Raw genomic sequence first — 26600 nt, 5'->3', positions numbered from 1 at the left:
TCTGAACTGAAGTGATAGTTTACTCCAGTTAAAGTGATAAGCTGAGCACATTTTGTCATTTTAGAGGAGCAAACAAACATTATTTCTCTGAGCATTCCAGGAGAGGACTGGATACTTCAGAGCAGATGATTTTGGGGAAATTTGGGACAGGGAGTGTGTTGGGGTCACCCCTGCATAAGGTAACCGGGTGACAGAACGTAGAGTAGGGCTGTTGTGTTGTAGACAGGCTGCTGGAGTGAGAACTGCTTAACACAGAGACACTCAGTGCGTGCTTGTCTGTAGGCTTGTCCTGGTGGTGAATCACAGCAGCAGAGCATTCAAAGCACTCAGAATACAGGGCAGGCAGTGACACAGCCTCTCACTGTCTGGGTTGCACTCTGGAACGTGACAGTGACCTCCTTTACTATGGGGACACTGGCCACACACCCACAGTTAAAGATGCAACCAACGTTCCAAAATTAGGCTTGTTTTGACCTTTGTTCTAGTTATTTAATGAAAGTGTGTAGAAGAATATTTTTTATTTGGAGGCTCTATACTGTTTCTAAGCCCAGATCTCACAACTTCCAATTTTCACAAGATTTTTCAGCTACTTTTGCCTGACCATTGCCTCATTGACGGGTATGAAAATTCAGACCTATGTATTTGAACATGCTGTTGTTACATTGTAATTGACTAGTTCCCTAGGATGCTGTATAATAAGCTGGAAGTCAATTCAGACATAAAATGGATTTGGTAACACACATTTGTCCTCTAGAGTTTTAGATATCAAACTACAGATAACAAAGCTCTGAAGTCTAACACTTCGATGCAGCAGAGAAAATACTCCTTTGAGGAAGGTAACTCTTCAGGGGCGAAATCTGTTTTGTTTCTGTCTTGCAAACCTTAAGAGAGAAGGTTTAGAGAGAGGCTCTCCCGCAGCAGACCTATTGGGGGTGCAGTAGCTGAGCTATGCTTCCTGAAGGATTCCTAAGGTGTGTAGATGTCAAGTTCTGCTGCTGTGCCCCTCAGGATGTGTGCAGGCAGTGTCTCTCCAGTGGAGCTAATCAGGTGTGCGGTAGCAGCAGGGAGTTCCTCCTCTGTGGAAGAGGAATGAGCTCCACAGGAAAAAAGTCTGGAGCAGGAAACGGGCTCACAACCATCAAACTTGGGGGGGCAAAGGGAGGGTGAGGGGAGGAAATTTTAAAGTTAAAAAGGTACTGTGCACCAGAAATCCCCACATGGAGGAGGGCTGTATAGGCTGCACCATCATGCACCTGGAGACTGCTGCTGCTGTCTCCACACCACACAAGCTCTGCAAACTAGAGCAGCAACGGGAGAAAGACCAGGGATTTGTTTCCTTCCTGCCCGCATTGTCTCTCTCCCCCTCCACTCACCTGAATATAGCTGTCTTCCTGCCTCTGGCTGAATGCCAACTCGCCAAGAATGTAGAAGAGTTTCCGGATTTGCTGTGGATTCAGCTTCTCCGTATAGTCTAAAATGTTCTGTAATAGAGAAGTGTCAAAATAGCCATAATACCCTGACAGGCCCTTCTCACACTCCAAATAGCACACCTGATTGTCAGTAACAAGAATTTACTTTTCTCTTTTGCATATACTCAGGAGAAAGCTACTACTGTGCATTCAAATTAAAGAAGCATCCATTCATATGTCATCTGTGGGCTACATTACTGCAATTCCCCATGACTGAGGCTGAAAGTGAAGACATGCAAAATGTAGCTGCCCGCTTCTTCCATGACTTTGGTCACCAGAAGCATGTTAAATCTGTGCTCGAGTCCTTCTACTGACACCCAGTCTGCTTCCATTGCCACTTTAAGGCTTTGATCCTAGTTTCAAAGCAGGTCCCAAGTGCATTAATGATCATGGTGGGATGGAGAATAATATGGAAAATGATATAATGCCATTCTATAAATCAGTGGTGTGGCTTCATCTGGATACTATGTGCAGCACTTGACACCCTATCGCTGAATGGATATTGCAGAACTAACAGGGGTTCAGAGAAGGGTGACAAGAATGAGTGAGTGCCTGGAGAAATTCTCCTAGGAAGAGAAATTGAAAAGACTAGGGTTGTTACCCTACAGAGCGGACAGACAAAAAGGGACATGACAAAAGTCTATAAAACAGTGAATGATCTAGAGAACGAAGATTAGGAGGGCTGTTTGCTCCTTGTTCTTGTGATAAGAGGGGGAGTTCAATGACATTGGAAGGTGCCAAACTCAAAACTGATAAAAGGTGATTCAACCATTGGATCTTGACAAAAACTAATATTCTGGTAGAGATGCCTACAGCTAAGGTTGCCTAACACTTTCCATTTCAAGCCTCTGTTTTCAATTGCTCATAACTTTGCCAAATTGTAACGGTTTAGATTGGAATTTTCTACACCTGGACTCTGCCTCAAGCTACTTTTTTTCCTTTATGAAAATGATTGTTTCCCAGAACTAGGCTAGTTTTTCCACTACTTGGTAATTTTGCTCATGTTAATATTTTTATCCAACTATTTCTCTGAAAAGCACTAGCAAGTCCGTGATTTGGAGCAGGAACTTGGAATTTGCAGGGGATGATCTTGGGGTCAAAGAGTTGCCATTTGGTGTCCCCATGAAATGTATCAAATTATAAGCCTCCCAAAAGTGCCAATTGCACATGCTCAGTAGAGCTTTATGGAGGATTCTTGCTAAAATCTCTGAACATTCTGTCTGTGCTGAGCATGCTCTATCCTCATAGAGATCCCTATGTGCCAAATACACTAAGAATCCTCGACCTCTACAGAGCTCACCACCTGCCTAATGCACAAAATATGCTCCCCAGACTCCACTGAGCCTCATACAGATTAGGCATAAAGCTAAAACTCTGGGTCGGTTGCGATGCACTACTGCTGCTATCCTGCAGTTTGGCTTAGGGGAGGGTGTAATGGGCCGGCAGTAGAAGGAGACCATGAATTCTAGTTTCAGCTTTTCCACTAACTAGTGTTATGTCTATACTCTTCAGGGCCCTTATTATTGAGGAAATCCTAACAGCCCTACCTCCAGAGGCAGGCATATATAATTTCCCTCCATTTAATGAGGGGGTAAGCGAGAGGTTGCACAAGGTCACACGTGGCAGAGCTGAGAATAGAACATGGGTCTCTAACATGGCAGAGCCAAGCCTCACCCATTCAGCCACAATGTGCCAAATCTAAGTGCTTTGCTGTGCTGTCTATAACCACTAGACCATACTCCCCTCCAGAGCCAAGAATAGACTCCAGCATTCCCAACATTCCTCTGCTGTCTAGTAAATAATTATGTAAGTTACTTGCAAAGGTGCACTGCATTCCCCCACATGATTGGTCCACAGAGGGTATTAGGCTGTTATCCTCTGAGTCTAACAGTTGTTCCTTAGCTAGAATGGTAGAGGTCTTTGCTGTGGATACAAAGGTCAGCACATGCAAAGATCAACATGGTTCCTCATGAAAGAATTTCTGATTTTTTTTCCCCATTTTCCTTTTTAAAAATCCTAGCAAGTTACATACTAAAACCTTACATTAAAAAGAACATTATGACTGCAAAGTCAAGCCACTCTCAGTTTGGAAATGCTTGATTTAAGACTGCATATACAACTTTAATTTGGTCGTCCTTTGTGTAGGCCCCATTCAGGGTACAGGATTGGCAGTGGTTCTGTCCCTGTTAGCCAAGACCATTATAATGCATATGCACAAAGAAACCGAATTAAGATTGCATGGGCAACCTTTTTTCTGACACTTTCTAACTTTTGAGGGCTGGACTTTAGAACCTTAATGTTCTTTTACCAACTTTTTTTAAAATGCAATTTGTTTGTTTTTTTTAAAACACAAAAAACAGAAATTCCATCACAAGGAATCATATTGATCCCCCAACTTGGGTCATCACAGGATTTGGATCTTGAGATCCACAGCACAGACCTCTAATCACTTGCACTAACGAAGTAACTGGTAGCATCAGGAGGTTGTTATTCTCAGTGTGGGTCAGGCACTAGAGGAAGATGAGACACACATTTGCCAGTGGGTTTCAGAGCTATCTGCCAGAAAGCAGATGAATCTAGAGACTCAGGACTCTTGGGTTCAATTCCAAGTTCTAGATGAGAATGTGCTCTACAACTTTCTGGCCCTGTACTCCCACAAGCTTGTCGTTCTCTCCCGCACCTACCTCCATTTCCTGCACTCTCTCCATATCGCCTCCCAGGCTCCTACCTTGTCCTCACCCCTACTCTTATCCTCCCCACCCCCTTACCTCGTCCTCACCCCTACTCTTATCCTCCCACTCCCCTATACTCCCAAGCTCTTATCCCCAACATGAAACAGCAGTAGGTCAAATCACACTAGAGAACTTCTAGTGTGCAGCAGCAGGGTCCACAGAGTTAGTGCATGACACATTGGAGTACTGTAGATTTACACCTGTAACAGGACAGCTGGGCCCTGTGATTAAAACAGGTCAGTTCCCCTGTGCTAGACCAGGTGCTCCCAGCTGAGCTAATCAGAGGTGCAAGTGCTGCACCTGGGCTATAAAGGGTCAGAGTGTATTCCAGTGAGGGCAGAGCTGGAAGGGGAACTGCAGAGAAAAGCTGCAGGGAGAGAGGGTATCTGCAGTGATCCCCGAGGACAGGAGTTGGGGCTGAGAAACAAGACCCAGCTGAAAGTTTTGATTTTCTTTTGGGAGAAGGGAAGTGAAGCCTTGCATTTTCTCCAGCTGCTCTGAGACCAGGAAGGGGCAGTACCTCAGGAAGGAGTGGTTGTGCCCAGCTTAAGGCTGGGTGAAAGATTTTTTTTGTATTTGTTTTTGGTACTGTGTGAATAAAAAACAGATCCCCAAGAAAGGCTATAATTGGATGAGAATGACTGTGGCATTTTTGAGGGGCCCTGAAAAAGAGGAAACAAAGGAAGGGCACTGTAGAGCAACCTCTGGCCACGATGGGGTGCCCAGGAGGCAACCTACCCTGTTACAACACCCTGCTTTCCACACACTACCTCATCCTATAGACAAGCCCTAAGTGTGGACCATTCACAAACAGATACACTACCTTCACAAAGGTGGCATAGCGAATCAATGAGGAGGTATGCAGAGTCACCAGGTCAGTGAGCACATCCAGAGAAATATCCACTTCTACATCATTTCCACCACAAATGTGAGTCACCAATGCACTCACAACTTCCTGAAGGAAAAACCCCACAAGAAACCAACAGTGAAAAGCAAATAAAAAAAATATCTGTTCTGTACCAGAAGACCCTTGGAACAACAACAAAGTATTATGCTACACCATATAAGATGGCAACCAAATAACAGTCCACCATAAATTAAAGGAAAGGGCTAGGGTTCCATGAGCTTAGATGAGAATTCACCTCTTTTGCCTTGGGCTCAGCACAGCTTTAATATTGTGGATTATTCCATCCTTTGAGACTGCTTCCATAGGTATGCAGTTGTATATGGTGTGACACTGCACCCCATATTCTTTGCAGTGATATTATTATGATATGATTAGGACATAATTATAATGTATTTTATGCAAGGTGTCACTCCAAGGTTATGATTTGCTAAACATGATTATCTTATGCGTATGCATGTATCATTTTTGTATCTGACGTGATTAATATTGACTATGTATCTGTATTGCAAATGTAGTTACACCTGGGTAATGCCCAGTAGAAAAAATGCTTTCAGTCTAGATAGTGGGTGGGGAAGGGCCTATTCAGAGTAATGGGCCATTAGGAAAAAACAGTAGGCCTTAGGAGAAGCTTATCTCCCACCTGGTGAGCCTTCCTCTAAAAGCTCCAAACAGCCTGTGTGTGATGGCTGCTATGACTCTACAAGGACACGTTATGAGACCACATGTCATCTTGGGATGTCAGTATTTTTCCACAGACTGCTCTGGGAACCAAACTTTGAGAACAAAGTGTTCCCGCCATATGCAAAAGCTATATAAGAAGCGACATCATCTAGTGTTCTTCGCTCCCCACACAAGAAGATTCCTGAAAACACCTGAAGAACAAATACTGAACTGCAGGAAGTGCTGGACGCAGGCTAAAGAGATTTTTAGCCTGTGAATGAAACAACTGGGGATTCCAAGCTGTAAAGCAAGTGCAGCTTGCCCCTTAAGAATCTGCAGCCTCCTTGTATCATCTCTTAGCGTGAGAATCTGCTATTCATATCGAATCTATTTAATGTATTAAGCTTAGTTTGTGTTTTTTGTTTATTTTCTAGGTAATCTGCTTTGATTTGTTTGCTATCACTTAAAATCTATCTTTTGTAGCTAGTAAACTTGTTTTTGCTTTATCTAAACCAGTGAGTTGGAGTGAAGTGTGTGGGAATCATAACTCAGGGGCAAAAGGCTGTTGCATAATCCTTTCCAAATTGAGAGAGGGGGTGAATTTTATGAGCTTACACTGTACAGTTCCGTGTGCCACGCAATACGGTATAATTTTGGGTTTATACTTCAAAGGGGGTGCATGCCTGAGGAGCTGGTAGTAGCCTTCCTATGCAGAGGCTGGTCAGAGAGCCTGCTTGTAACTGTGTGTGCCTCTACCTGTATGTATACTGGTGAAAGTGCAGGCTGGAGGGCTTTTCAGCTTGTTACAGCTGTACAGTGTGAGAGGGAGCCCAGGCTGGTGGGTCAGGGGGCTCAGTGGTACCCCAGTTCCAGGTTGCATCTGGGGGGGGGAACCCTCCACATATGATTCCCGTCTGCCATGGTCCTACTCATCCCTATCCAGATGCTCTATCTGTGTCCCAAGTGGCCCCATCACAAGAATACTTGGTTGGCATGTCCTCTATAGAACAATTTTTATCTTCAAAGTACTATACAAATAGTAACTAATTCATCCTCCTCAGTACTACCCACAGAGTTCAGTTCTTAGCCCTCTGATTTCATATCTGCTTTCTCTTTTGTTCATCTTAACCTGTCCTTTGCAGTACTCAGCTGTACATTTCTTTTGACACCTGTATTTCTGCCAGTCTTGAACAAGAAAATCTGTAGCTTTGTCTCAGATTCATTCACATAAAGAAACGTTTCAAAACCAGAAAGTCATCTTGAAATTCAACTGCATCTCTTCTAATTCCCTTCTAAGTTCAGACTACATCCAATGTCCCCAATCTTGCTCTTATCCTTTAGCCTGATTTCCAGTTTTCCAAAAGCCTTTGGCTCTGTATGTAATTGTGTGTTTCCCTTCTGCATTCATGCTTGCACTGCTGTGTCTTCCTGATCCACACTCTTCCCAGGTCTCATCTTTCCAGGTTCTGGTACATGTAGAATGCTTCTCCCTGCCTCATCAAGTGAAAGAAGATCACCTCCAATCTCACACAGCTTCACTGACTTCTCAGTCATTTCCAGAAGTAGTAGTAGTAGTAGTAGTAGTAGAAGAAGAAAAGAGAGAGAGCCTGGAACACTGGGCCTGGTGCAAGATCTAAGGCCTGAACCAGAGGCTGTGAACCAAAGCCAGGCCATGGATTAAAGAAGTTCACTGCCCAGTACATGAACTTAGCAAAGTTGTTGCAAGTGTACTAGGCACTAAATATATTCCAGCTAGTACAGATACATCCCAATCTACTACAAGATAAGATGGTTTGACAAAATAATGAATAGGGATGTTTTGTCCGAGATATCAGGAACAAGGGGAGGTAATAAACAGATGTCATAAAACACATAAGGTGGTGTTTAAGTTGTTTATCTCAGGCCTGGTCTACACTCGGGGGTTGGGGAGAGGGGGGGAGATTGACCTAAGATACACAACTTCAGCTACGAGAATAGCATAGCTGAAGTCGACATATCTTAAGTAGACTTACCTCACGTCCTCACGGCGCGGAGTCGACTGCTGCCGCTCCCCCATCGACTCCGCTTCCGCCTCTCGCCGTGGTAGAGTACAGGAGTCGATGGCAGAGCAATCGGGGATCAATATATTGTGTCTACACTAGATGTGATAAATCGATCCCTGATCGATGGATCACTACCAGCCGATCCGGCAGGTAGTGTAGACATACCCTCAGTCTATAAATGTCAGGATATCTCACCTTAACTCTTTGTGTGGCCTAGGGGACAGCAGAGATTCCTGCTACTGACTGAGCTACTCCTTGCCTCTGGGCACTCATGTGTTAATGTACCTGTAGAGCCAGGGCACTAGGACTGTGCCTTGAGAGCAATAAACCTGGCCAAGGGCCTTTGTCACTGCACAGGGCCTGTGATCTCTATTTATGAGTAAAGGTCTGCTGAATTAGCAGGCTGTCTTATCTGCTGTTAGTACTGATAAAATTGGAGTTCCAAGGACAGAAGCACTGGGCAGACCGAATAGCATTACTAAGGCAATGACATTCCAGCCTTCAGCCCTTAACAATACAGTAACTCCTCACTTAAAGTCGTCCCAGTTAACGTTGGGAACATGCTCGTTTAAAGTTGCGCAATGCTTCCTTATAACGTTTCTTGGCAGCTGCCTGCTTTGTCCACTGCTTGCAGGAAGAGCAGCCCATTGCAGCTAGCTGGTGGGGGCTTGGAACCAGGGCGGACCGGCAGCCCCCATATCAGCTCCCTGCTCCCCTAAGTTCCCTGTGCGGCAGCCGCCCAGCAGGCTATCAATTGCTGGCAGTTCACTTGTCCCTCCCCCGACTGCCATGTGCTGCTCCTGCCCTCTGCCTTGGAGCGGCTCCCAGGAGCCTCCTGCTTGCTGTGCAGGGTGGGGAAGAGGGGGGTTAATGTCACGGTGTCCCCCTTCCCCCCTGCTCTTGCTCCCCACTTATCCCCTCTCCATACAGAGCAGGATGGGGACTCGACAGGGCTCCGGACGGAGAGAGCTTGCTGGTCACAGCTGCTGTCTCAACTTCCTGATAGACTTAAAAAGGCAATGTATTTAGAGTGATGTCAGCATACTTAAAGGGGCAATGCGCACCTCTCTCTCTCTCTCCCCCCGACACAGGGTGTGTGTCTCTGTCTCTGTGTGCCATGCTGTCTCCCCTCCCTCCATTCGTGCTGCCTTGTAGAGTGTGAGGCTACATTCACAACAATGTGTTAACCCTTGAGGGCTCAGCCGAGTGCTAGTTCATCATTGCTGTGTACGGTATTAAATTGTTTAAAACTTATACTGTGTGGATAGATAGATTAGATAGATGTTTTTTGTCTGGTGAAAAAAATTTCCGTGGAACCTAACCCCCCCTATTTACATTAATTCTTATGGGGAAATTGGATTCGCTTAACATCGTTTTGCTTAAAGTTCCATTTTCCAGGAACATAACTACAACGTTAAGCGAGGAGTTACTGTACCAGATACAGTTCAAAATTGACTTTCTTGATTCACAAACCCTCCATGGGTTTCCAGTTGCTTTCCTGGACTTTTTCTCTATCAGCTTCTCTGTCTGCTCACTCTACTTAATTTAGCGCTGGTCTCCTCCATGTTACTCCTTAAAGTCTGGCACTACTGCTGACAGTCATTTTCTTTCCAGCTCCTGCCACCGTAAACAGCTTCCTGACTCACCATCCCAGTTCATATAAACTGAAAGCCAGTAGGAGAACACTTCAATCTTCTTGGAAATTCTATAACAGATTTAAAAGTAGCTATACCTGAACAAAAAAACTTCAGAAACAGACTTCAAAAAGAAGCTGCAGAACTAAAATTCATTTGCAAATTTAACACCATTAATTTGGGCTTGAATAGGGACTGGGAGTGGCTGGCTCATTACAAAAGCAATTTTGCCTCTCCTGGAATTGACACCTCCTCATCAATTATTGGGAGTGGACTACATCCGCCCTGATCAACATGTCCCTGTCAACACTGGTTTTCCACTTGTGAGGTAAGTCCCTTCTCTTCATGTGTCAGTATATAATGCCTGCATCTGTAATTTTCACTCCATGCATCTGAAGAAGTGGTTTTTTACCAACGAAAAACTTATGCCCAAATAAATCTGTTAGTCTTTAAGGTGCCACCGGACTCGTTGTTTTTGAAAGCATGGATGTTCTCCCCTACTCACACCTCAACTTGTTTCTCCATTTATTATTTAACTTTGTATCTACATTATTGAGTTTATATAACATTTTCAGAAGCAGTTTGAGTGAAAGATATTGTACAAAACAAGGTGGAAATATCTGTAACTCCTATGTAGAGGATTCATTGATCTCCAGGTTTTTTTGACGTTCTTACTTTGGTCTGCAGTCCTGTCAGAACTCGTGTTTAACAGAGTAAAAGTATATGCTATTATATATTTCAAAATATACCTGCTGACAGTAAGAGTCAAAGGCTGAAAATGCTTGCTTGTACATGCAGCTGCCAAAGGAGACGACACATGGATCAGCAGAGTGCAGAAAGGTCTGAGCCAGTGACAGGATTGATGGGAAGAAGTCTTTGATAACCTGAAAGACAGACATCATGACAGAGACATAAGATTCCCATCATTACTATTTGCTTTCAAAGCTTCCATCCCTCATTTTATGAGTTCCAACTTGAGGAGCACTGCTCTTTATTCTCAAGATCCATAGTTAGTTTAGCATGTGATTCCCTGGCCTCTGACTCTTCCACCTCCTAGATACAGGCTGACGCCATAACAGATTCCCACTTAGATTTGTGCTCTCTATAGGCCTGTTTTGCTTTCAAAACAATGAAAACTTATCCACACAAAAGCTTTTTTTCAGCAACAGAGTACAGCTGCACTCTTGGGGGAGGGATATCTCAGTGGTTTGAGCATTGGCCTGTTAAACCCAGGGTTGTGACTTCAATCCCTGAGGGGGCCATTTAGGGGTCATGGGGAAAAATTGGGGATTGGTCATGCTTTGAGCAGGGGGTTGGACTAGATGACCTCCTGAGGTCCCTTCAAACCCTGATATTCTATGATTCTATGATGCAAACTCTTCATGCAGACATGATGCACCAGTGTAAAATGGGACTTGACACACGTACATGTCTAAATGCAGACCATTTTATACTTGCAAGAAGGTATGGGTTTAAAAATGTAAAGTCTAAGAAAAATGTGAGGCAGAGCAGCATGTCAGGCCTTGGAGGAGGGGGACACTTGTGGTGGGGAGACAGAGGGCAAAAGGGCTTCCTAAGATCTGCAGAACCAGAAACCTACCCTATGCTGCAGGGCAGAGGAGGGCAGTTCTTCTCCAGCAAATTTTGGGAAGTCACAGGAAGGTCGACAAGGCCCACGAGACAAGCTCTGCAAGTGGGTCTTTGTGATTCAGCTCTTTACTGGGTTAGAAACAATCTGCCATATCCCAGGAGGTGGAAAGGGGCATGCTCCCAGTGTGCAGAATCTTAAAGTAGCAGCAGTACTCACCAGTGAGTGATTTCGGAAGGCGCTCTGTAGCAGCTGCTCTGGCACACAGCCCAGTGGAATCTTGTTCCTCAGCACTCTCTCAATTTGCTTCCTGCTCTTGGTGTTTGTAGTATGGATTAGCAGCAGAACGATCAGGTCCAGAACCTTTCACAGAGAAAATAATCACTAATCATATATCCATTATGCAGTGGAACAGAAAATTTCTTACCGATATTTCCTTTCTGCTAGCAGTGTGTCCCACAGTTCTCGGCTGCTCTCCTCTCTCTGCAGCTCATGGGAGGCAGATCAGCATTTTGGTGCCACACAATCAGGCCCTGCTCCTTCTGCTCCCCCTTGGTGCCAAATGAGTTAGTCCCGAGCTCTAACAGTTGCATAATATTGTTAACAAATATTCCAGAGATAATGAAATAACTATGTACATTAGATCAAGGAATGCTTTTAAGTCGTAGACAGGCACTGTCTCATTGTAACGATTCCACTTAACATCTTATCTTTGACTCATGAAACATTCAGGGTGGGTAGAATTGTGGGAGACCCTGCTAGCAGAAAGGAAATCATCATCAAGAAATCTTCCATTCTGCAGCCCTGCATCTCCCACGATTCTGGATGTTTGGGAAGTAACAAGCAGTGAACAGATGTAGGGAGGGTTATGAAACAAAACTTCAAGAGGAAAGAAGTACCTGCCTTTTTGTGAGCTTTCTCGAAAGCCTGCAGCACCATCCTGCCAAAAGAGGCGTCACGCAGAAGACAGAAGGTCCATGCTGTAGTGCTTAACATAGATGTTAGCTGTAGACCAAGGGCCACTTTGCAAATTTCTGAACTGAACCCACTTGGTCATTCCACCCATGAGGTTGCTAAGGATCTCGTGGAGTGTACCTTAATCCCTTCTGGGACAGGAACCTCTAATGATTTATAGGCTTCCACAATACATAGTCTAATCCATCTATCAATGAAGGAATTGGAAGCTCTGAGTCCCTGGCATTTTGGGTGGAAGGACACAAATAGAGAGCCCAATTCTGTGGATTCTGTATGTTTGAGAGAGATTTTCAATGCTCTTCCAACATCTAACGTGCACCACGTCTTTTCAGTTGGATTGTAACAGAGTAGCTTGCCCATTAAATGAAACCAAACTGAGATCTCTTGTTCCAGTCCAGGAGCCCCCAGTGGGGCCAATTAAGAGGGCAGCACCTGGAGGCTATAAGAGGCCTGGTGAGAAAGAGACCTGGTGAAGCAAGGCAGACTGGTTCAGTCAGGAAGAGCAGAAGAGGAGAGCTGCCAGAGAGGGAAGGTGGTTCCTGGGAGAGGGCTGAAGGCAGGAGAGCAGCAAGAGAGGTTTGCTGGCTGGTGTCCCCAAGCCAAAGAGGAGAGGGCCAGAGAGCAGAAGGAGCAGAGGGAGATACCTGCTGGCTCTAAGCTAGAGAGCTGGAGTCAAGGGCCAGAGAGGGGTGAAGAGAGGGAAAGAAGGGGAATGCATACATTTCCTCACCAAAAAGCTGGTCCTTGGAGGAGTCATGAGAGGGCCAGGGAGAATGACGGATGCTCCCAGCAGAGAGTCTGGGAAGAGCAGGGTGGAACCCCAGAAGTAAGAGCTGGGGTGACCGTCCTGGCAGAGGGGCAGAGGAGGACTGACAAGAGTCCAGTGACAACAAAGCTGGGTTTTAAAATCTACATACACTGGGGTGACATGGACTGTGTTTCAGGACTTTGGAGATATAGATTTTTGCACTTCGTTTTGTTAATAAACTATGGTTAGGGACTACATGATAAGCTCATAGAGTGAGGTGAGGGGCCATTTGCTAAGCTGCCCTGAGGGAACGAGGAGGCATCCTGGAGGAGGCTACTCGTTCATATGGATGTTGTGGTTTTAGACAGAACCAAGGAAGCACAGCCTCTTGGGAAATGTGGAAGGAGGAATTTACCTTAACAAGAAAGGATGCTGGTGTCCCGAGCCCCAGCCTGACCTCATGGAATACCCAGTAAGACTCATGTATGGATAAGGCTGCCAGCTCCGACACTCCCTCCTCGCGGACATGACAGCTACTAAGAACAAGTCTTAATGGATAAATGAAAGGCCGACTGTGTGCCTCTGTGTGTGCGCATGTGTCTCTCTCTCTCTCTCTCTCTCTCTCTCTCTCACACACACACACACACTCTGTCTTTCACAGACACCTCCCAACACATACTTGAATTATTGTTGTTATTGTTACTTCTTGATTATTCCTGCAATGCACATATATTCTCTGTAATTTTATTCTTTCAAAGTGCTGTTTTTGAGTTTTTTGACTGGTCTATGCATTTCATCATTTTCATTTCTCTCTTACACTTAAATTTAAAATGCCTAACCTGTCCTGGCTGAAGTAATTATTCCTATGGTAAATTTTTTAAAATATATATTATATCTAGGTTTTTTGTTTCTACTTCCTGGTGGAGCACATCCACACATTTTCTCGATAATTTGGTGCAGATAACAAAATTCATTCTGCACATGGATAGAAAAAATTAGAGGGAACATTGGTAGGAACTCCACTTGCCTCTCTGACTCGTAGCCCTCGGACCTAACAAAATTAGGGACAGAAGGCTGGGTGCAGGTTGGGCACAACTCATCGTCTGCTGAGCCTGGGAAGGCTGCCTCACAAACCAAGCACTGCTTGGATTTGACTCAGTGCTCTCTTTGCTGCTTGGCCATGCCTGTAAGGGGCAGAGGAGCCAGTGGGGAAACTTTGCAGTGAAGGCTCAGGGAGGGAGAACCCTGCTCCCCACTGCCCAAAGAACAAGGCAGAAATGTTAAAATAGAAGGAGTAAGGGCAGGAGCAAAAGGAACAGCCACTGCCACAGAGATAGAGAATCTGGCAGCAAGTGGGGACACGGGGGGAGGGGGCGTGACCAGAGCGTGTGGCGCCAAAATGCTCATCCACGTCTGTGTGCTGCAGAGAGTCAAGAGCAGCTGAGATGTCCAGAATTGGGGGAAGATGCTGGGCTGCAGAACACAAAGGAAAATAAAGACTAAAAAGAACCGTACATTTTTTATCAGATCTACAGAGAAAGTTCGGGGCTCAATAAGTCACTTAACTGACTGGTCAGACTCTAGTACCACAGGTCGAGGAGGGAGGTGGATTCAGAGGAACCGTCTCTCACATGACTTTCAGACTGGGCTGGATGCATTTGTTATTAAGAATGTTCAGGTGTAAATACAATTCAGAGCAAACCCAGTTAAAAACATGGAGAGAACAAATGCATGGAGACCCAAAAGATCTCTTGATCAATGGCAGTTCCTGATCTCCATAGCAAAACCTCCAATCCTGTTGCTGTGGAGGAAGCAAGTGCCCTTGCTAGTGTGTGTCCAAGACAGACGCTCATAACACAGAACAGCTACAGCACAGGAAGAGTCAAGAGAGGCATTACCTTATGGTCAGACACAGAAACAGTATTCTCAATAGCCTAAGGAGGAAAGAAATAAACAAATAGTTACAATATCGTTCTTCTTAACTTCTGTGGATAGGACAAGAAGCAATAGGCTTCAACTGCAGCAAGGGAGGTTTAGGTTGGACATTCCTAACTATCAGGGTGGTTAAGCGCTGGAATAAATTGCCTAGGGAGGTTGTGGAATCTCCACCATTGGAGTTTTTTAAGAGCAGGTTAGACAAACACCTGTCAGGGATGGTCTAGATAATACCTAGTCCTGCCATGAGTGCAGGAGACTGGACTAGATGACCTCTTGAGGTCCCTTCCAGTCCTATGATTCTATGAATAGCGTACAGTGATAACGGACTTCAAAACCCACACATCCTATACACTGGAAATGACCAGAGTGGCCAGGCAGATACCAAAAGAAATATTGTCAGTTTCTCTTCTCTGCAAACCCATCAATCCAGGATCCTGGATTGCATTAAATACTGCAGAGTCTGGAGGCAGTTCCTAGAGCTCTCATTAAAAGGTAGCTCCCCCTCCCTCACCTCCCCGTATGAAATTTTTCCAGAGCAACAATAATGTCTTCATTGAGGAACAGAACAATTCCCTTAAAAAAATAAAATAAAATTCTAGCCACCATGCCATGTAAAATTTGCAGCACGGTATATTTTCCTCAAATTTCTTCAATGATTCCTCAGTTTTTCCCTCATTCTTGCACAGATCCTGAGGAGAATCTCCACTTGCATCTGAACACCTTACATCACAGGATGCCTGACTTCATCCAGTTATTCTTTTAAGATCTGCTCTTTCCCTCCACTCCTACATCCTCCCACATGAATAAATGTGCAAATTTACAGTTTGATTGAGGATACTCTTAAACAACTTCAGCCTTTGACAAAGGAACTGAAATCCTGAATAATAAACTAAGAATTGGGAACAAGAAACCGAGTCCAGCCTCATAGTTTATACCCCAGCCCATCATTAAAAATTTAACTTTAAGCCCTCTACAGGAGCAGTCCCTGCTGGACATTTCAATAGCACATTACAAACGTCAATTACCAAGCTAATCCTTATGAAGAACAGCATTATCATTACCCCCCACTTCACAGATGAGGAGACTGAGGCCCAGATAAGCTAAAGCACAAATTTACAAAAAAGTGCTCATTTTAAAATACACTCTTGGGCTTCACCTGTGCCTCAGGTCCTCGCTGTGTAGAACGAGGCTTGTACTGCTTACCCACAGTCTTGAGAGCACTTTGAGATTTGCAGCTGAAAAGTGCAAAGCATCAATACCACAGAAAAAGGATAGTATCAGTACTTTCAGGGATAAAAGTGTAACGCTAGATAGTTTTGTGAAACTATATTTGCAAGTGAGGAAATCTACAGTTAATGTTCTAATTACATTACAAATCAGAGAAACCCTGGAGAGCACAATCTGACCTTAATCCAAGCTTCAGAAATGCCTTTCTGAAATCTCACAGCCAACTTTATCACATCAAAGAGGAGCTTGACACAGTTCTGGCTGCTGCTCACTTGGCTTGTGGAGGAACTGCAAACAACCAGAGAGGAACAGAATTGCTCATCTGTTACGTGAGTCTTGTCATAACAGGTACAGGTCAACTCAGCACTAAGAGGAGCAGCTGCAGCACCGCCTGCTAGAAGGGAGGCGATGGCAGGGACGGAGTGAAAGCAATGCTGTCTAGAATCACAGTGAAGGCAGGACAGGTAGGAAGAGATGCGTGCAGCAGCAGCAGTACCAGCCAGGGACCATGTGGTGGCAGAGGGACAGGAATGAGGTGGCAGTGAACCATAGAATATTAGGGTTGGAAGAGACCTCAGGTCATCTAGTCCAAGAGCCTCAAACTCACGGCCCATCTGTGGCCCATGAACCTCCCCAGTGTGGCCCGTGGGGCTCCAGCAGTTTTGGGGCCGGGGCTCTCCCTTGCCCCCACCTGCCGCCCCTGGGCGCTCCCCTGCTCAGGCAATTTACAATGGCCCGGGGCCCCGGCAGCACAGCGGAGCTGAATGGCGTCTGCCTGTTCGCTCCACATGTCTGCCAGCCCCTCCCTGTGGCCCTGAGACAGGGCTGTGCCTCCGCGCGCTGCCCCCCACCCCAAGCGCCCCTGCGGCCAATGGGAAGCTGCAGAGGCGGTGCCTGGGGGCAGCAGCACACGGAGGCCCCCTGACCTGCCCCGTCTTGGAGCCCCAGGTAAGCACCGCACCCCCGACCCCCTCCCCGAGCCTGCAGCCCCACCCCATCCCCCCACATCCCCTCCCCCAACACCCTCTCCCGCCGTGCTCCTCCCTCCCAGAGCCTACAACCCCACCGCTTGCACCCAGCAGCCAAACTCCATCCCAGAGTCTGCACCTCAGACCCCCTCCCCCACCCAAACTCCCTCCCAGAGCCTGCACCCCAATCCCCTACCCCAGACCTCCTTCCCCACCCAAACTCCCTCCCAGAGCCTTAGCAGGTGGGGGGGGAGTTTTTTTGGGGGGCAGGTTCTGGGCAACATGAGTAACATTACTGGCCTGCTGGGAGGATTTGAGGACTGGCACTGGCCCTAAGGTAAATTGAGTTTGAGACCCCCGATCTAGTCCAATCCCCTGCTCAAAGCAGGACCAACACCAACTAAATCATCCCAGCCAAGGCTAGTCCTGGGTGCAAATGCCAGCCAGGGTGATGGAGGATGAAATCACAGCAGCACAAGCCAGAATGGATGTGCCAGCACAACGGCAAGGGTGCGGTGCTGGCTGGAAGAGACGCTGCAGTGGGACAGTGGAGGGTGCCTTCTGGACAGGATAGGGAGCAGACACAGGGATGTGGTTGTAGTGATGCTGGCTGGAAGGGACACTTGGCTAAAGCACTGAGGATGCCAGCAGAGATAGCAACCTGGCCAAATGACGCTAGTGTATGTAACTAAACCCAACTGAGAAGCCTCAGAAAATAGAATCGAAGTCCTTTTGTCCCATCGTTCCCATGCAGAAACCAAGCAGAATCATGCAGATACAATGCAAATACCTCGTTTGTGGCTGGCTTTTGAGCTTGCTCTGGGAAGACAGTATCTGCAGAGGTAAAATACATGACGACAGATCCAAGTTCTTGCGAAGGGCAGAAATCACCTGCAGAGTACAGTCATTTATAACAGACAGGCACATTTGTTAGAGCATTTGTCATATCAATGGATAGATTTGAGGGATAGAGAAAGGTGAAAGAAAAATAAAGACAATTATGTAGAATCCCCAGAGACAATATTACAGACCGTAGCGAGATACGCTGATTGTGACGCTGTACCCCATATTCATTATTGTGGTATGATTATGACATAATTATATGATGCATTTTCTACAAGATGTGTCATGTGGGGTGTCTTTGGAAAAGTTATAATTTGCTGAATATGATTATCCTATTTGTATGCATATATCATTTTTGTATCTGGAGTTATGAATATTGACTATGTATCTGTATTTCACATATGGTTACACCTGGGTGACACCCACTAGGCAAGATGCTTCCAGTTTAGACAGCTGATTGTGAAGGGCCTATTCAAGGTAATGGGCCATTAAGGGAAACAATAGGCCTTAGAAGAAGCTTAGCCCCCACCTGGTGAGCCTTCCTGGGAAGGCTTCAGACAGCCTATGAATAACGCTGCTATGGCTCAGCAAGGCGATGCAAGGTCATGTGACCAGACCACGTGACACTAAATTCCTAAATTTTTCAACAAACTGAGCTGGGAACTTAGCTTGAAATAAAGGGTTCCCACCATATGGAAAGAATATATAAGGTGGGGAGTGACATCATGATTTGTCTTCACTCCCCCACAACTCAACTCCTGAAAGAAACTCTGGAAAACAAGGTTTCAGAGTAGCAGCCGTGTTAGACTATACTCGCAAAAAGAAAAGGAGTACTAGTGGCACCTTAGAGATTAACCAATTTATTTGAGCATAAGCTTTTGTGAGCTACAGCTCACTTCATCAGATGCATTCAGTGGAAAATATAGTGAGGAGATTTATATACACACAGAACATGAAAAAATGGGTGTTATCATACGCACTGTAAGGAGACAGTCAGGAACAGTATCCCCGATAATGTCACGGCAAACCTGGTGGCTGAACTTTGTGACTTTGTCCTCACCCATAACTATTTCACATTTGGGGACAATGTATACCTTCAAATCAGTGGCACTGCTATGGGTACCCGCATGGCCCCACAGTATGCCAACATTTTTATGGCTGACTTAGAACAACGCTTCCTCAGCTCTCGTCCCCTAATGCCCCTACTCTACTTGCGCTACATTGATGACATCTTCATCATCTGGACCCATGGAAAAGAAGCCCTTGAGGAATTCCACCATGATTTCAACAATTTCCATCCCACCATCAACCTCAGCCTGGACCAGTCCACACAAGAGATCCACCTCCTGGACACTACGGTGCTAATAAGCAATGGTCACATAAACACCACCCTATACCGGAAACCTACTGACCGCTATTCCTACCTACATGCCTCCACACCAGACCACACCACACGATCCATCGTCTACAGCAAAGCTCTACGATACAACTGCATTTGCTCCAACTCCTCAGACAGAGACAAACACCTACAAAATCTCTATCAAGCATTCTTACAACTACAATACCCTCCTGCTGAAGTGAAGAAACAGATTGACAGAGCAAGAAGGGTACCCAGAAGTCACCTACTACACGACAGGCCCAAGAAAGAAAATAACAGAACGCCAGAAGCCATCACCTTCAGCCCCCAACTAAAACCTCTCCAATGCATCATCAAGGATCTACAACCTATCCTGAAGGACAATCCCTCACTCTCACAGATCTTGGGAGACAGGCCAGTCCTTGCCTACAGACAGCCCCACAACCTGAAGCAAATTCTCACCAGCAACCACACACCACACAACAAAAACACTAACCCAGGAACCTACCCTTGAAACAAAGCCCGTTGCCAACTGTGTCCACATATCTATTCAGCGGACACCATCATAGGGCCTAATCACATAAGGCACACTATCAGAGGCTCGTTCACCTGCACATCTACTAATGTGATATATGCCATCATGTGCCAGCAATGTTCCTCTGCCATGTACATTGGTCAGACTGGACAGTCTCTACATAAAAGAATAAATGGACACAAATCAGATGTTAAGAATTATAACATTCATAAACCAGTCGGAGAACACTTCAATCTCTCTGGTCACTCAATTTCGGACCTAAAGGTCGCAATATTACAACAAAAAGACTTCAAAAACAGACTCCAATGAGACTGCTGAATTGGAATTAATTTGCAAACTGGATACAATTAACTTAGGCTTGAATAGAGACTGGGAGTGGATGTGTCATTACACAAAGTAAAACTATTTCCCCATGCTTATTCCCCCCCGACTGCTCCTTGGACGTTCCTGTTAACTGCTGGAAATGGCCCACCTTGGTTATCACTACAAAAGGCTCCCCCCCCAGCTCTCCTGCTGGTAATAGCTCACCTTACCTGATTACTCTTGTTACAGTGTGTATGGTAACACCCATTGTTTCATGTTCTCTGTGCATATAAAATCTCCCCACTGTATTTTCCACTGAATGCATCCGATGAAGTGAGCTGTAGCTCACAAAAGCTTATGCTCAAATAAATTGGTTAGTCTCTAAGGTGCCACTAGTACTCCTTTTCTTTCTGGAAAACAAAGGATTTGGAATGGGGGAGGAGAACCCAAGCTGCAAGGCAGATGCAGCTTGTGCCTTAAGAATCTGCAAGCCTGCTTGTATCATCAGTCAGGGTGAGAAATTGCTAATTCAAACCCCATCTATCTAGTATATTAGGCTTAGCTTGCATTTTTTTTTATTTGCTAGGTAATCTGCTTTGATCTGTTTGCTAAAAATCTATCTTTCTGTAGTTAATAAATTTGTTTTATGATTTATCTTAACCAATGCATTTTGAGTGAAGTATATGGGAAAATCTCTGCTTGGTAAACAAAGGCTGTTGGATATCTTTCCCACATTGAGGGGGGAGCGAATTAATTAATAAGCTTGCATGGTACAGATCCTATGCAGAGCCAGACAGTATAATTCTGTGTTTATGCTCCAGTAGGGGTGCAAGGCTGGGGAGCTGGGAAGTTGGCTGTTGCCCTCTGTTTGTCCATGAGTGGCTTATGTAAAGCACTAAGGTAACTCCGTTGGGTGTGTGGTGCCACCTGATGTCATGTTGGGTGTAACAGGGCCTGGAGAGGCTGGCTGAGTCACCAGCAGAGCAGTGTGAGAGAGGCCATCCCAGCTGAATTGTTAGGGAGCACAGCAGTTCCAGCGGCTCCCAGACTGCACCCCAGGAGTGACAACCCCTCACACTGGTCCTCTGAGGAAAAGGGGAATTGGGCTCAGGTTACCCCGTTCCGAACAGTCTCAACCAAATGATGATCCTGGGGACAGCAGGGGTAGACATGGGGGAAATGGCCCCAGGGAGAAGAGATGACTGTTTCTTTAAGGGCCCAGAGCCAATAGCCTTGCAGTGTAGGGTGGGGCAAGGCTCCTCTCCCAATCAATCATCTAACCAATCGAGACAAAAACCATTGGGGGTGGGAGGGTGGGGGGAAGAGGGGGAGATAGCACAAAAAGTTCCCTGTTCTCACTGTGAAACGGAAAAATAGAGACAAACTGTGTGCCAGGGACCATCAGCCCCAGGAGGGAAAGGGGTGACCCACAGTCCCTTTCCAAGGCTGTGGAAGAGGGATGGGAAACAACCCTCCTGAACAGCACTGGGAGGGTTGCCATCAAGGTTTTGTGTTTGAGGTAATTTTATTTTGAAAGACTTTTGCAGCCAGCCTAGCTGAAGCTGGACCAGGGAAATTTAAAGGGCCTGCTGCAAAAGAGACAGAAAGAGGGGCGCAGGATGGTAAGTCCACCACACATGAATTTTGTGGAAAGGTCCTTTAAAGAAAATTCCTGTCACTTTCTGCAAAACATATTTTAAAAAACAAATGATAACAAAGGGGCTTGAAAAATACCCAGAGCACAGGAGGGGCTCTCAATCCTCACACTTCAGGGCATAAGTGAATCAACAATGGGGGTCAGGAATAAATTCCTTATGGGGTTTAGTACTTAGCAGTATGGAGTATTATTAGAGTATTTCAGCTTCTCCTGAAGAATCAGGCACTGATCTCTGCCAAGCTGGACACTGGACTACGTTGCCCACAGGTTTATACCAGCATGGCCATTCTTGTGTTCCTAAAGAATACGTATTTGTACGTCTCCTCTCTGTGACAGAGTAAATACTGTACCTCTACTGCATCCACAGCTTTGATGTTATGTAGAATGAATTTGATTACTACAGGCAAATCTTCCAATTTTACAGCAGGCACAATGATCATAGCAGACTGCCGCACCTAAAGGGAAGAGCAATATTGTGTCATCTGTAAGACTGGGGTGCCAGGGAAATGTAAAGTTTATTATAGACCACTAGCACCCCTTTGGGGCCATGTAAATAATAAAATAATCTTTAATACACTCAAACAAACAACCGGCATTGTGCTCAGAAGCAACCTGAACATGAGAATTGTACCATTTCAGCACGTACATAGGCTCCGGCTGGGAGAAGCCTTTGTATCTCACCTCCATTCTACATTTCCACTCTGCTGTACAGTTATCTTGCAGGTGTTGCCTTGACAATGAGGTAACACCTCATAATAATGACGGCCAGTCAACAGTCATGACTGATGCTATATTAGCAGGGATTCACTCTGAGAGGGGGTTGCAGAACTTGTGTCTTCTTCAGCAGCATTCAGTATTAATAAAAGACAAAACAAAAACACAGAAACTAAGCCCAGTGCCGAGTCACTGAATCTCCCTCAGCTAATATACAGGAAGAATGGCTGCTCTTTCCCATTTCAAAGCTCTTCCTCCAAGCCACTTTCCAAGAAATCATGATCCACAGTGGGTCCCTTTAAACAGCCAAAGTCAGACAAGCAGCAGAGGTCATCAATATAGATATAAACTGTCCTCTCTGGCTCCTTTGCCTCCATGTGCAGCAGCATTTCTGAAAGGCAGCCCACAAGCCTGTTTACAGACCCTGAGCTGGTGCCCCAGTGCATTAGTGCCACCCTTTGGTTAGACAGGGCGTTACGCAGTCTTGTCAGACCGACAGGGCAGTCAGTCTGCCCTTCTTGTCTGGGTCTTTATAGTCCTTCTGGATGCAAGGACATTAATTTCTGTCCCACTGGGGTGTATGGGCTTCCCCTTATGGTTGGCAGGGGTTATCTGGTCCTTTCCTCAAGGGGCCTGGAACCCCCTTTGGCTTTTAAGTCTCTGTTAACGGGTTGGTAGGGGAACTCAGGCACACCCAGTCCACTAGATTCCAGGACCCTTAACTCAGGCAGGCAGAATCAGTCCTTAACAATTTTCCTACAATACTCTGAGCTCCTTCCTACTTCCATTGGCTCCGTAGGCTTCTGCGGCCCATGGCGCTAGTCGTCCATTCTTTGAGCTGTGTCACTCTGGGGAGGCTTCTCGCCAGCTTGTTGGCAGGACCCTCTTTCTCTGACCTGCTTGCTCCTCTGACAGCCACCCCACCCCTCTGCTTCTCAGCTCTTTTTCTCCCGCAGCGGCTGTGAGGATCAGTGCTGATTGGGAGTTCTTGCTTTAATTTCTTGGTTACCAGGCCAGCATGGGTTCTATACACCCAATGACACAGACCTTTCTCTCTTTTTACCTTGAGATGCACAGTGGAATTTCCATAATGGGGAAAGGTGACCAGTGGTTCTGAACCGAGACTGGAGTTATTTAATAAAGATCCCCAGAAAAAAGTGGTGAGCCATGAGGTAGCAACATTTGCAGATGATGAAAAATCATTCCCAATGGTTGGGGAGGATTTACCATCACTGACAATTTTTAAATCAACATTGGATGATTTTCTAAAAGATCTACTCTAGGAAATATTTTGGAGTTCTCTGGCCTGTGTTATACAGGAGGTCAGATTAGATGATCACTATAGTCCCTCTGGCCTTGGAATCTATAAAAAAAATTATTTAGAATAGGCAAGGCTGGAAAAGATAGCGAGGAATTTTGCAGGGAGTAGGGCAACACCACCATGGCAAGCTAAGGGAATGGGCAACATGATTGCCAATTCGATGAATTGCCAAATCCAATGAAGTGGGCTGTAGCCCACAAAAGCTTATGCGCTAATAAATTTGTTAGTCTCTAAGGTGCCACAAGTACTGCTGTTCTTTTTGCGGATACAGACTAACACGGCTGCTACTCTGAAACCTGTCATGATTGCCAATGATATTCAGTGCTGACAAGTGCAAAGTAATACACATTGGAAGGGATATTCTGAATATTCATATGTTTCTGGATTCTAAATTGACTAGAGCCACTCAAAAAAAGACACCTGAGAATTCTTGTAAACAGCTCAGTGAAAACTGCTGATCAATGTCAGTGATGGTCAATAAAACAAACTTGATCTTTGGATGCAAAGGAAGGGGCTGAAGAAGAATATGGAATGTTATATAAATCAATGGGATGCTCTCACCTAGAATACTGGATTCTATTCTGGTCACCACACATCAAAAACTAAATAGCAGAGATAACAAGGGTTTTGGAGATGGGCAAAAGAAATTATCAGAAGCTGAAGCGACTTCCATATGAAAACAGCCTGAAAAGGCTGGCAGTGTTTAGTTCAGAAGGGACATTGTAGAGCGACACAAAATAATGAATGGGTCTGAAGATGGTAAGTTTACCATTTACCTATTTACCATTTCTCATAATACAAGATCAAGGGGACAGTCAATGAAATTGAAGGGCAACAAATTTAAGATAGAATATTTTTTTAAAAAATAACAATTCTCCATCACAATATTATCACTGAGGCCAAGAGTTTAATAGGATTCAAAGGATTAGAAATTTACATGCCTAATGAGAACATCCATTTACAATAGACAGGGTAAAAACAATAAGGGAAATAAGCCTTTATGTTTCAGGGCTTAAACAGTTGCTAACTGAGGGGGTTAGGATGGCACATCCTCTGAGATCATACCACTGCATTATAGCCAGAAAATCTCATACAAGTCATCCTCAATTCACTGCTTTCTCTCAAGAACAATTTTATGTAATAGGCTTAGAGATTCAAATAACATTCCTGCCACCTTTCCCATTTTGGCTGGCACAGAAAGACTCAAAGGAGCTGGGTTTTAACACAACACTAGGAACGATCAGAGCAGCTCTAATATTTACGCTTCTGTTTAGTAGAGAATCTCTTACCTCAGCCAAAAGTCCTGCGTCAAGATCCAAATTGGAAAGGGCATCCAGGATCGGAACAGTTAGGCGAGTGTCCCGTTTTAACAGCTGGCTGATACACAAGAAAAAGATTGCAGACAAATAAATAAGAGTTTTTTATAAAGTGGAATTATGCAATTATAAAATGTCAGCAGTTTCTCCACTCACTCCAGAATCTCTGCAACAATGACAAATATATGCCAGAGGCACTATAGAAAATGGTTACTCTGGAAAAGATTGCTTCTGTCTGAACACAGTGAATTTGGGATCACTATAATTGAAGTGGACATGAAGAGGAATAAAGTTTACTATTTCTCATTGTTATTTTGGGCAGGACTGGAAGCAATGCCTAGCACTTTCCAGTATAAGCCTCAGTTTTCAGATGGAGCAAGGACTTGAAATTTGGCAAGGACTGGTCCTGGGGTCATTGAGATGCCTTTTATCACCCCTATAAAAATCCACTCAGATTTGGCCAAATTATAAAGCTCTAAAAATCACCCATTTGCCCACGCTCAGTAGAGATTTGTTAGAGGCTTTGTTCTTAAAATTTCTGAACATTCCATGTTACTGAGCATGCTCTGGTCCCACTGACCTTCCACATGCCCCAGTCATGCTCTCAGGCCCAGCCTCCTACATCACAGACCCAGAGTTAGAGTACCAGGCCTGGCCAACACTTAAAATCTAAGCTGACATAGCTATATCGCTCATGGGTATGAAAAATCCACACTCCTAAACAAAATAGGAGTTGACTTAACCCGCAGTGTAAATGCTGCTAGGTCGACAGAACACTTTGGGGAAGTGGTGTTCCTACACAGACAGAAAAGCCCCTTCTGTCAGTGCAGGCTGTTTCTACACTGTGAGGATATGCACAGCTGTGCATAGGCCCCGTAGTGTAGACGTGGTCCCTGACAGGACACAAGCACAACAACAGCATCTTTCCGTTTGGCTTGGGGGGGGGAAGTGCACTGAGCAGGGAGCCACCTTCCACTGACTGGTGTTAATAATGATTTGAATTTCATAGCCTGTTACAGGGGTGTGAGGACTTGCTCAATAAACACAGTAAGAGGCAGGCAAATATTATTGCCCATATTTCACTGTGTGATGACACAAGGTCATTAACAGTGCTGTCTGTAACAAGTAAACTCACTGCCCTCCAAAGCCAGGAAAAGATTTCACAAATGTTGATCCCAACATTACTCTGCTGTCTTGTAGACAATTATGTAAGATACTGTGCAACTTGCAAAGTGCATGTTGTGTTCCCACTGGTGGCTGGTCAACATAAGTGTTAACAGTATTAGGCCGTTACCATCTATTCCTTTTGTTCAAGTAGTAAAAATCTGTGCTGTGGAGCAAAAGGTATTTGGTTCAAAATCTGCTGATGACCCAAGCAGGGGTCAGTATGGATCCATGAGATGGAATTTCTGTTTTTTCAGTTTCTTTTTAAAAATATGTATGAAAGTACATACAAAAAACCACCCAGCACTAAAAGAATGTTAAGGTTACTCAGCCAAGCAGTCAAAAGTTGCCTGGGCAAATTTAATTCTGCCACCTTGTACATACACATTATTACATGATATTTAATTTTATTATGAATTATTTCTATTACAGTAGCACCTAGAGGCCCCAGGTATCCACTGTGCTAGGCACTATACGGAGTAAAAGACAGTCACTGCCCACA

General features: G+C 45.1%; 1 protein-coding gene across 2 annotated transcripts in view; it reads right to left on the bottom strand.

The window, feature by feature from the left end:
* FANCD2 (FA complementation group D2) overlaps positions 1-26600 on the bottom strand; it is a 171667-nt gene that overhangs the window by 116654 nt on the left and 28413 nt on the right. Inside the window, exons 10-17 of one of the 2 annotated variants that reach the window (XM_077822553.1) lie at positions 24908-24995; positions 17679-17779; positions 16100-16208; positions 14654-14689; positions 11252-11395; positions 10194-10328; positions 5025-5156; positions 1374-1481 (exon numbers count right to left, since the gene is read on the bottom strand). In XM_077822553.1, the coding sequence (XP_077678679.1) occupies positions 1374-1481; positions 5025-5156; positions 10194-10328; positions 11252-11395; positions 14654-14689; positions 16100-16208; positions 17679-17779; positions 24908-24995 (853 nt within the window). Of the gene's footprint in view, positions 1-1373; positions 1482-5024; positions 5157-10193; positions 10329-11251; positions 11396-14653; positions 14690-16099; positions 16209-17678; positions 17780-21933; positions 22035-24907; positions 24996-26600 lie in introns of those variants that run through there. The other variant, XM_077822554.1, reaches the window with a different exon arrangement.

Source organism: Eretmochelys imbricata, chromosome 7 (assembly GCF_965152235.1).
Source record: "Eretmochelys imbricata isolate rEreImb1 chromosome 7, rEreImb1.hap1, whole genome shotgun sequence".
Lineage (NCBI taxonomy): Eukaryota > Metazoa > Chordata > Testudines > Cheloniidae > Eretmochelys > Eretmochelys imbricata.
Note: the sequence above shows the minus strand (reverse complement) of the source record. Positions and strands in the feature narration are given on the sequence as shown.